The sequence below is a fragment of the Ahaetulla prasina genome, chromosome 2, assembly GCF_028640845.1.
Source record: "Ahaetulla prasina isolate Xishuangbanna chromosome 2, ASM2864084v1, whole genome shotgun sequence".
Taxonomy (NCBI): Eukaryota; Metazoa; Chordata; class Lepidosauria; order Squamata; family Colubridae; genus Ahaetulla; species Ahaetulla prasina.
In genome coordinates this window covers 8,278,369-8,290,049 of record NC_080540.1, presented here as the reverse complement: position 1 = coordinate 8,290,049, position 11,681 = coordinate 8,278,369, and the positions used below count along the sequence as shown (strand labels likewise).

The 11,681-nt window shown below is 43.5% G+C and overlaps 1 protein-coding gene across 13 annotated transcripts in view; it reads left to right on the top strand.

Moving 5' to 3' along the window:
- LOC131193100 (zinc finger protein 850-like) overlaps positions 1 to 11,681 on the top strand; it is an 87,263-nt gene that overhangs the window by 61,541 nt on the left and 14,041 nt on the right. For 3 of the 13 annotated variants that reach the window (XM_058172917.1, XM_058172911.1, XM_058172918.1), the window contains exon 2: positions 8,918 to 9,086. Coding sequence is in view for 1 of the 13 variants with exons in the window: in XM_058172921.1 (XP_058028904.1) it covers positions 9,725 to 10,371 (647 nt within the window). In the remaining 12 variants the exon portion in view is untranslated. Of the gene's footprint in view, positions 1 to 9; positions 84 to 5,379; positions 5,399 to 5,422; positions 5,596 to 5,623; positions 5,763 to 7,867; positions 7,925 to 8,917; positions 10,372 to 11,681 lie in introns of those variants that run through there. The other 10 variants (XM_058172907.1, XM_058172906.1, XM_058172908.1 and 7 more) reach the window with 8 other exon arrangements.

The following is an 11,681-nucleotide window of genomic DNA, read 5'->3' as shown; positions in this document are numbered from 1 at the left end:
TCTTCTCAGATTCAGGGATGCTCTTCTCCAGTGTTGCCAGTCTGAGAGATCAAAATTAGGACATTTCAAACTGGACAATTAAGGTACGGTTTCCCTTGTAACTTTACAACCTCTAAAGCAGCCATTGGTTGTGCCAGTGGATTTATAACTTTTGAAAATCATACAATTATACAGGGTCTGTCTGACTTCCCTGATGATTCTCCCAGTTCCAACAGACATTATGAAAGTCGAGGACCTGGTGGATGGAAACTGAGCTAATAGATGAAATGGCCACTATCACCATTCATACTTTATTAAATCTGCATTAAAATGGCAGTTCAGGATACCGCTCTAAAAATGTTAACTAGGTATTCACTCAGCCTTCTGCTTTGGTGGAATATTCCTGTCTTCCTTTTTGTTTTTTTACAAATATTTCTTTTGAAACATTTCTTCTACCATATACAGACAATTAACCGCTCTTTTTTAGACCCCATTTTTCTATGCATATTGTTCCCTCTCTCTGACCTCATGGAGACTTCAGTGCAGGCAGATTTACAGAAGCACATGGCATTTTTTCAGATATAAAATTTCCTCCTTCAGGGATGAATTGGGGCTGTGGGTTCCCTTGGATGCAGCCCTGGCCAGCAGGAATGAAGCTGGCTCCCTTGGAGTGTCTGGTCTGATGGTGCTGCCGTGTCCTAAATCCTTGGGCACTATAGGAAATCAGTCAAAGTTTTGGGATTGTGGGAAACACCCCCTCCGGAAGAATGAAATATTTTGGGGAATATTAAGAGGCAGAATATTATATTGCCCTAAAGGACAAATGGAGTAACATGCTTTTAAAGAAAGCAGACTCAGTTTTTCTTAATAGCCCCCAGCAGATATTTTGTGTTCATTAAGGAAGACTGGGCCAGCCTATTCACAAGCAAAAGACATTAATCTCCAGCGATGGCATTAAAATTTACATTCTTTACCACCCAAATTCTAAGAACAGGTGTTTTGTTGAGATTTGCAGTCATCCAGGTCATGTTTGCCCCAACGGTGCTTTTTCAGGCGGCAACTGGACTTTCTTGTTTGTTTTTTGAAGATGTCTCGCTTCTCATCCAAGAAGCTTCTTCAGCTCTGACAGGATTCCATTCCCCATTATCTTGTCAGAGCTGAAGAAGCTTCTTGGATGAGAAGGGAAACCTCTTCAAAAGAAAACAAAGAAGAAAGTCCAATTGCCTTCTGAAAAAGCAGCTTTGCAACATCTAAGAATAGGACATGACCTTTTAGGACATAATAGGATTAACCCACCAGCATTAGAATAGCAAGACAGAGCTCACTACATTGCACAAACCCAGCAGCATCACAGAAACCTATAAAGATCCACCCACTCATTCAACCAGTTGGTCAGCTGCCCTGGAACCACAGGCTGGTTCTGCTCATCAATAAACAGACCTCCTTTCTTAAAAAGCTTCCATTTTACTCCCAGCTTGGAACTGGAACTGGATTTTTCTTCTAACAGGTTGTAGAGCAGTTCTGCTTTCCACTGAGAGTCACACAAAAAAAAGATCAGGAATCTCTAGAACACCTTTTTTGCAAAGTAGCACCCTCTATGAATTTTGCACAAGGTGCCCGCCTCGGAATAATCGAGGTGGAAATCTACCTCCTCTAGAAATTGGGACTGTTGCTCAGAGCAATTCTTGAGGCTGTGCAAGAATGTAGATCAAAAGTTGTTTTAGGCCCAGTGCTCTTCAACATCTTCATCAATGACTTGGACAAGGGGATAAATGGGGAACTCATCAAATTTGCAGATGACACCAAGCTGGCAGGAATAGCCAACACTCCAGAAGATAGGCTCAAGTTAAAGAAGGATCTTGACAGATTAGAACATTGGGCGCTATCTAACAAAATGAAATTCAACAGTGAAAAAAGTAAGGTTTTACATTTAGGCCAAAAAAACAAAATGCACAGGTACCGTATATGTGGTACCTTGCTCAATATTAGTAACTGTGAAAGGGATCTTGGAGTCCTAGTGGACAATCATTTAGATATGAGCCAGCAGTGTGCAGCAGTTGCCAAAAATGACTGCATCTCCAATGATCCATCTGATAAGCTACTGAAGTTCGCAGATGACACAACAGTGATTGGTCTCATTCGAGACAATGACGAATCCGCATATAGACGAGAGGTCGAACGACTAGCCTTGTGGTGCAACCAAAACAATCTGGAATTGAACACACTCAAAACCGTAGAAATGGTGGTAGACTTTAGGAGAAACCCTTCCATACTTCCACCTCTCACAATACTAGACAACACAGTATCAACAGTAGAAACCTTCAAATTTCTAGGTTCTATCATATCGCAAGATCTAAAATGGACAGCTAACATCAAAAACATCATTAAAAAAGGACAACAAAGAATGTTCTTTCTGCGCCAACTCAGTAAGCTCAAACTGCCCAAGGAGCTGCTGATTCAGTTCTACAGAGGAATTATTGAGTCTGTCATTTGCACCTCTATAACTGTCTGGTTCGGTTCTGCAACCCAACAAAAAAAAACACAGACTTCAGAGGATAATTAGAACTGCAGAAAAATAATTGCTACCAACCTGCCTTCCATTGAGGACCTGCACGAATCAAGAAGAAGGCCGTGAAAATATTTGCAGATCCTCATCCAGGACATAAACTGTTTCAACTCCTACCTCAAAACGACGCTATAGAGCACTGCACACCAGAACAACTAGACACAAGAACAGTTTTTCCCAAGGCCATCACTCTGCTAAACAAATAATTCCATCAACACTGTCAGACTATTTACTGAATCTGCACTACTATTAATCTTCATAGTTCCCATCACCAATCTCTTTCCACTTATGACTGTATGACTATAACTTGTTGCTGGCAATCCTTATGATTTATATTGATATATTGACCATCAATTGTGTTGTAAATGTTGTACCTTTTTTTTTTTTTTTTATGTACACTGAGAGCATATGCACCAAGACAAATTCCTTGTGTGTCCAATCACACTTGGCCAATAAAATTCTATTCTATTCTATTCTATTCTAAAAGCCAACACAGTTCTGGGCTGCATAAACAGGGATAGAATCAAGATCACGTGAAGTGTTAGTACCACTTTATAACGCCTTGGTAAGGCCACACTTGGAATATTGCATTCAGTTTTGGTCGCCGTGATGTAAAAAAGATGCTGAGACTCTAGAAAGAGTGCAGAGAAGAGCAACAAAGAGGATTAGGGGACTGGAGGCTAAAACATAAGAAGAACGGTTGCAGAAACTGGGTATGTCTAATTTAATGGAAAGGAGGACTAGGGAGTGTTCCATTATCTCAGGGGCTGCAACAAAGAAGAGGGAGTCAAAATATTCTCCAAAGCACCTGAGGGTAGAACAAGAAGCAATGAGTGGAAACTGATCAAGGAGAGATGCAACTTAGAACTAAGGAGAAATTTCCTGACAGAACAATTAATAAGTGGAACGACTTGCCTGCAGAAGTTGTGAATGCTCCAATACTGGAAATTTTTAAGAAAATGTTGGATAACCATCTGTCTGAGATGGTGTAGGGTTTCCTGCCTGGACAGAGGGTTGGACTAGAAAGCTTCCAAGGTCCCTTCCAACTCTGTTGTTGTTATTATTATTATATAATTGTCTATCTAGATCCATTCCAGTCCGGCTTTCGGCCCGGATACAGTACGGAGACAGCTTTGGTCGCGTTGGTGGATGATCTCTGGAGGGCCAGGGATAAGGGTTATTCCTCTGCCCTGGTCCTATTAGATCTCTCAGCAGCTTTTGATACCATCAACCATGGTATCCTGCTGCGCCGGTTGGAGGGGTTGGGAGTGGGAGGCACCGTTTATCGGTGGTTCTCCTCCTACCTCTCTGACTGGACGCAGACAGTGTTGACGGGGGCAGAGATCGACTCCGAGGTGCCTCATGTGTGGGGTGCCGCAGGGATCGATTCTCTCACCCCTCCTGTTCAACATCTATATGAAGCCGCTGGGTGAGATCATCAGTGGTTTTGGGGTGAGATACCAACTGTACGCTGATGACATGCAGCTGTACTTTTCCACCCCAGGCCACCCCAGTGAAGCTGTCGAAGTGCTGTCCCGGTGTTTGGAAGCCGTACGGGTCTGGATGGGGAGGAACAGGCTCAAACTTAATCCCTCCCAGACAGAGTGGCTGTGGATGCCGGCACCCCGGTACAGTCAGCTGCAGATGCAGCTGTCTGTCGGGGGCGAGTCGTTGGCCCCGATGGAGAGGGTGTGCAACTTGGGCGTGCTCCTGGATGGGCGGTTGTCCTTTGAAGAACATTTGACGACCGTCTCCAGGAGAGCTTTTTATCAGGTTCGCCTGATCCGCCAGTTGCGTCCCTTCCTGGACCGGGATGCCCTATGCACGGTCACTCATGCTCTCGTTACCTCTCGCTTGGACTACTGCAATGCTCTCTACATGGGGCTCCCCTTGAAGAGCACTCGGAGACTTCAACTAGTCCAGAATGCGGCTACGCGGGTTATTGAGGGAGCGGTTCGGAGCTCCCACGTAACACCTATCCTGCGCAGACTGCACTGGCTACCTGTTCTTTTCCAGGTGCGCTTCAAGGTATTGGTTACCACCTTTAAAGTGCTCCATGGCTTAGGACCGGGTTACTTACGGGACCGTCTACTGCCGTCTTCTATCTCCCAGCGTCCGGTGCGTTCCCACAGAGAGGGACTCCTCAGAGTATCGTCAGCCAAACAGTGTCAACTTGCGGCCTCCAGGGGGAGGGCCTTCTCTGTGGGGGCTCATACCCTGTGGAACGAGCTTCCCCTTGGGCTTCGACAATTACCTCACCTTAGGACCTTTCGCCGCGAACTTAAAACCTATTTATTTCGTATGGCTTGACTGGCCTGATTTTTAAATTTTAATTGAATTTAATGGGTTTTAAATTTCTGTAATTTTATAGGGTGTAATGTTATTTTAAATTTTTTGGCTAATTGAATAAGTTTCTTAAGGGTTGTTTTTAATATTGTGTATGTTTCTGTTTGTATTTTATTTGGCTGTTCACTGCCCTGAGTCCTTCGGGAGAAGGGCCGTATACAAATTAAAATATTATTATAATTATTATTATAGATACTACAGGTAATCCTTGACATACAACCACAATTGAGCTGGGCTGACACAGAAATGAAGGGGGGGAGCCTATTCTTCAAAGCTCCTGAGAGTAGGACAAGAAGGGACAGAGGGAGACATATCAGAAAGAGACTCAACCGAGAATTAAGGAGAAACTTCCTGCCACTGAGAAGAATTGATCAGTGGAATGTTTTGCCTGCAGAAGTTGTGGCTGCTCCATCACTGGAGGTTTTTAAGGGGAGACTGCAGAGCCATTTGTCCGGAATAGCAGAGGCTCCCCTGCTTGGAGAATTGGTCCCTTCCAACTCTTACTCTGTAGGAACTTCATGAAGGTTTAGGACTCAGCCAGAATAATGTCCGGAATAGTGGAAAATGACTGGATGGCATGGAATCGGTGGAAACGTCTTGCAAACGCCTTCCTAGGTAGAGACGGGAGGCGCCTGTCTTACCCCCTCCTATCGGGAGATGGCGGTCAGATGGGCAGCGTCGGCGCCTAGAAAGCCGTGGCTACAGTAAGTGGAGGCATCTGGGGTTGAGCTTTAAGGAGTTAAAACCATCAAGTACTGCATTGCTAGAAGGGAGGGGAGAGGAGTGCAGGATTCAGCGGATCGCTCACGGGAGGAAGGAGGTGGCCGAGGAGCTTCTGGGCTCTTCCAAGAGTCGAAGCGGCAGCTGGTGGGTGAGTGGAGGACCGGTTGGAGGAGAGGCTGGGAGCAGGAAAGGCTGCTGGGTTTCCTCCGCAGCGTGGAAGCAGAGAAGCAACTAGAATAGAGAATAGAACACAGAAAAACACAGTCGGAGGGGACCTTGGAGATCATGTAGTCCAACCCCCTGCTCAAGCATATGTTTTCACCTCAAGCCCCCAGCATTTTGGTTGCTTTTTCATTTCTTCTCTTCAGACGAACCTTCCTGTTCCTAAATATTAAGTCCAGTATAGCTGATCCTCTAATTATCTCCTCTATCTTTTGCACCACAGAGTTGTTATGGACCTGCTGGGTTTTTTGGCAATAATATCTGAAATCTCTTCTGGGGTTTTTGCTTTTTTATTTCCATGTCTAGCCAACGAGCATGGCATTTCCCTATTATTGCCCCATCCATGTATTAATCAGGTTCAACCAATGGCCAGCACTTTTTTAAAAATAACTTTGAGAACCTTTCGGATGTTCAGTTGTATAGGTAGTCTTCACTTACCATTTGTTCCCTGAGCCTTCAAAGTTACAATGGCACATTAAAGGCAGATATACATCTGGTCCACAAATTAGTGCTCATTGTACCACTTGTGCAGTGACCTGAACAAGTCAGCGGTTCCTGTGGTTATGAAGGTGGAAGAAAAGGAGTTGCAACAAGTTGAGTTCTACCAAACATTTATGATGGTTTCAGCATCCCGCAGTTGGGATTCCCATTTGTGACCTTCCCAGCTAGATTCTGTCAAGCAAAATCAGTGGAGTTGCCAGCAGGAAGTTGCAAGTCACAGTCAGATAAAATTGCCTTTAAAAACCCAGTGATTCACTTAACAACTGCAGAGGAACAGATTTAAGTTAGCACTGCCATGTGAGATCATGCTTCTTGATCAGGCTGCCAATCCCAAATGCAGTCAGTAAGTGAGGACTGCTTCAATAGGAATGTCACCAGAGTGGCTGTGGACAGTATTTTCTGCCCTTACTTGGAACTAAGCATGCAAAACTGGTGCTTCAAATCTTGCAGAGTTTTTAGGCATCATTTTATCAATTAAAACCCCCACATCTCTAAAATTAGCACAGGAGGTTTGACTGTAACTATTTTGAGTTTAGGGACAGCTTTCAGGCTGAAAACACATGGATTTTCCACATATTTATTTATTATTTTTATTTATTTATTATTTAAATTTTTATACCGCCCTTCTCCCGAAGGACTCAGGGCGGTTCACAGCCAGATAAAAAATACACAATAATAAATACGATTAAAATACAATTAAAAAACTTATTAAATTGGCCAAGATTAAAACTTTAAGATAAAAACCCATTCAAAACCCATAAATTTAAAATCTAAGCCAGTCCTGCACAGATGAATAAATGTGTCTTGAGCTCGCGACGGAAGGTTCGGAGGTCCGGAAGTTGACGGAGTCCTGGGGGGAGTTTGTTCCAGAGGGCGGGAGCCCCCACAGAGAAGGCCCTTCCCCTGGGCGTCGCCAGACGACACTGTCGCGCCGACGGCACCCTGAGGAGTCCCTCTCTGTGAGAGCGCACAGGTCGGTGAGAGGTATTCAGTAGCAGCAGGCGGTCCCATAAATAGCCCGGCCCTATGCCATGGAGCGCTTTAAAGACGTTCACCAACACCTTGAAGCGCACCCGGAAGGCCACAGGTAGCCAGTGCAGCCTGCGCAGGATAGGTGTCACGCGGGAGCCACGAGGGGCTCCCTCTATCACCCGCGCAGCTGCATTCTGGACTAACTGAAGCCTCCGGATGCCCTTCAAGGGGAGCCCCATGTAGAGAGCATTGCAGTAATCCAGACGAGACGTCACAAGGGCGTGAGTAACTGTGCACAAGGCATCCCGGTCTAGAAAGGGGCGCAACTGGCGCACTAGGCGAACCTGGTGGAAAGCTCTCCTGGAGATGGCCGTCAGATGGTCTTCAAAAGACAGCCGTTCATCCAGGAGAACGCCCAAGTTGCGCACCCTCTCCATCGGGGCCAATGACTCGCTCCCAACAGTCAGCCGTGGACTCAGCTGACTGTACTGGGATGCCGGCATCCACAGCCACTCCGTCTTGGAGGGATTGAGCTTGAGCCTGTTTCTCCCCATCCAGACCCGTACGGCTTCCAAACACCGGGACAGCACTTCGATAGCATATACATATTTGTAGGTATGTGTTTTTGTACTTCTCTCAGTATGCGTCTATCTACAGTTGTATAATCCATCCCCAGCACATCTAGATATATTTCATAATAACCTTTTACAGTGCTAAGAATTTGTTTTTACACAAATATTTTATTAATTCATCAAAAGGTAAAATACAGACGTGCAAAGAAGTAAAAATAATGGAAAAATGGAAGGAAAAGAGGAAGAGAGCAAAGTGTAGGGGAAAAGAAAACCATTGTCTTCTGATTCTTTTGGTGCAGTATAATAATAATATAAAACCTCAACTATTTACTTTTATATGATACTATAAACTAGCCACTTCTATAACAACAAACTTATCTAATCAACAAAACCCAAAATCAAACTTTCATTTTTTTTCTATCTAACGAACAAAGTGCAGAAGCAGTTTCTATGTAGAAACAAAATTAATCCTGTTCTTTTCTTTAATCAAAGCAGTCAAGTTAGCCATCTCTGCCAACTCCATCAAGGTTTTGCAGCCATTCATCCATTGTGGGAATGAAAAGATCCTTCCATTTTTGTGAATATAGCATCCTTGATGCCAACAACACGTATTACATCAAAGTTTCAATTTTTCCCCAAATTCTTTATTCACTAAAAGAAAACTTTCTGGTTTTATGTTTATATTCTCTGTAAGAATTTTCTATATTAAGATGTGAATCCTTTCTTTGTCACATGTCCACCATAAATGATAAAATCTCTTATTTACATCTCCAACATTCAATGTGCCTTTATGCATTCTTGAAAATTTATTCAATGTTAGATACCAGCATCATAAAACCATTTGGTATAGAGCTTCCTGCTTGGGCAGCAGGTTGGATTAGAAAACCTCCAAGGTCCCTTCCAATTCGGTAATTCTGATATATTCTTCCAGTGTTCAGGCATGTTTGCTTTTTACTTGTATACTTTTTTTCACATCTTCTGCAACCATTTTATAAAGAAACAATTTTAAACTTACACTTTTATTTAAATCTTACAGATGAAGAGGATGCCAATAAGAGCACTCCGGACAACTGAGAATAACCAGCAACTTTGAAAATGAAAGCAAATTGAGCCTTCAGAAAAGCACTCAATTCTTCTCTCTCTCCAGCTGGAGAGAGACAAAGGGGAGAAAATCAAGAAGAGATTTCAAACTGGAAAAAAGTAAAGTATGCAGCATTGAACAATAGATTACATGAAAAGATCAAAGATTATTTTTTTCATTCAGAAAAAGAGGGAAATATCTAGAAGTGAGGAGGAAAAAGACAATTAGATATTCACAAAAGGTAGACAGTAATGCAGGTCTCTAGACAGTAATTCAGCCTTGCTGTGTGAGGAAGAAAAGAGTAGCTTGAATCAAACCTCCATGCAACAATAGTTCACAAGTTTCAAATCTTTATTGTCAGTGAACAACATATGTACAATGAGATTGATTGAGCTCCCTCAGTGCACCCCCCCCCAAAACAATACACACGTATTTTTGACCTCTTCAAGAATATCAGTGGTGGAAAAGCTCCATAGATATGCCTATTGCGGGTAAAGCACACATAGCAAATCACAGATTATGCATAACAGGATGCACACTGGAGGAAAGCGAATGTGGGAAATGATCTAGTTAAACCAATTCCCTTGTGTTTCATGAAAGGACTCGCACAGGAGAAGCCCTTTAGCTGCTCCCAATGCAGTAAATGCCTTTGCAAGTGTGGCAACTTGGTTAGAGGACTCACACAAGGAGAAAAGCCTTTGAATGTGCTAAGATTGTGAGGAAACTTTCAGTCAGAATTCCAACCTGGTGATACACTAGAGGATGCCCACAGGAAAGAAATTATATAACTGTCCTGATTGTGGGAAAAGTTTCATTGCAAATTCCCACCTAGTGATACACCAGAGGACTCACACAGGAGAAAAACCGTTTGAATGCCCTGATTGTGGGAAAGGTTTCAGTCAAAATTCAAGCCTGGTGATACACCAGAGGACTCACACAGGAGAGAAACCCTTTGAATGTCCTGATTGTGGCAAACGTTTCAGTTGGAATTCCAATTTGGTGAAACACCAGAGGACTCACACAGGAGAGAAACCCTTTGAATGTCCTGATTGTGGGAAAAGTTTCAGTCAGAATTCTGATCTGGTAAACCATCAGAGGACTCACACAGGAGAGAAACCCTTTGAATGTCTTGATTGTGGCAGACGTTTCAGTCAGAATTCCAATCTGGCAACACACCAAAGGACTCACACAGGAGAGAAACCCTTTGGATGTCCTGATTGTGGCAAACGTTTCAGTCAGAATTCCAACCTGATGACACACCAAAGGACTCACACAGGAGAGAAACCATACGAATGTCCAGATTGTGGCAAACATTTTAGTCAGAATTCCAGCTTGGTGATACACCAAAGGACTCACACAGGAGAGAAGCCATACGAATGTCCAGATTGTGGGAAAGATTTCAGTAGTAGGTCCAGTCTTATCAGTCATGTAGTTTTACACACAGGGGAAAAACCTTTCAGATGTCCAGTCTGTGGACGGTACTTCAGACGAAAATCATCCTTTATTGCGCACAAGGTAATACATATGAGGCCGGTTTAGCTCTGCCTGGTAAGGCCTGTTATTAAGAACACAAAGCCTGCAATTACTGCAGGTTCGAGCCCGGCCCAAGGTTGACTCAGCCTTCCATCCTTTATAAGGTAGGTAAAATGAGGACCCAGATTGTTGGGGGGGCAATAAGTTGACTTTGTAAATATATACAAATAGAATGAGACTATTGCCCTATACATTGTAAGCCGCCCTGAGTCTTCGGAGAAGGGCGGGGTATAAATGTAAACAAAAAAAAAAACAAAACGCTGCCAGGTTTAGAGAAAGCTTGAATTTCACATTTGTGATTTCCCATTGGAAGTTTAAGAGGAAATGATAGTTTGAATTGTTGCTTGATTCGTTTTAATCAGCATCTCTCAGGATTATAGTTTTAGGTGGGGAGAAAAAACTGGAAAATATTAGTTTGATAAAGGTTAACTACCTGTTTTTGTTTATCAACAGATGTTATTCGGTATTTCGTTTTACATAATTTGTGGAATTTCTCAAAATGGCCTTTGGGTGGTGTTTTTTGTATATAGATTATTGAAATCTTACATTTGGAGTTTCAGCCCTCTATCTTGGTGTCCACCAGATTTTGATCCTCACAATTCGCCAGCCAGTATACAAATAATCTCAAGATACAACTGTAATGAGGCCTACCTCTTATGGATGCATTTAGCAATGACGACAGTGCTTTGATTAACTAACCTCACCCACTTCTCTCTCTTATGGAGCCGTTAAATGAATGTGCAAGTTGCTAAATAGGACAGTGGCTACCTCAGTGTTGGGGAAAACTTTTGGAGGGCTAGCTCAGGCCCAGGCCTGCCCCACCCCCTGGCATCCCTAGGCCTCCCATCCCCCCAAGGCACCTATTTCTCTGATTCCCAACCCTTGGTTCCCCCCAGGCCTTTTCCTCCCTTACAAGTTCCCACCAGGCTGTTCCTTCCCCACACAGAGTACCCCCAGGCCTTTTCCCACTCCCACGGTCTCCCTGAGGACCTTAGGCCATTCCAAACAAATGGAGCCCGCACCACTTCTGGAGGCAAGCCATTCCACTGATTCATTGGTTTCACTTACAGGAAATTTCTCCTTAATTCTAGGTTAGATTCCTTTTTAATAAATCTTGTTAGTTCTTGTCCTGGTTTGGATCCCCTCTTTTCTGTCTCAGCCCCTCAAATATTGAAAGACTGCTATT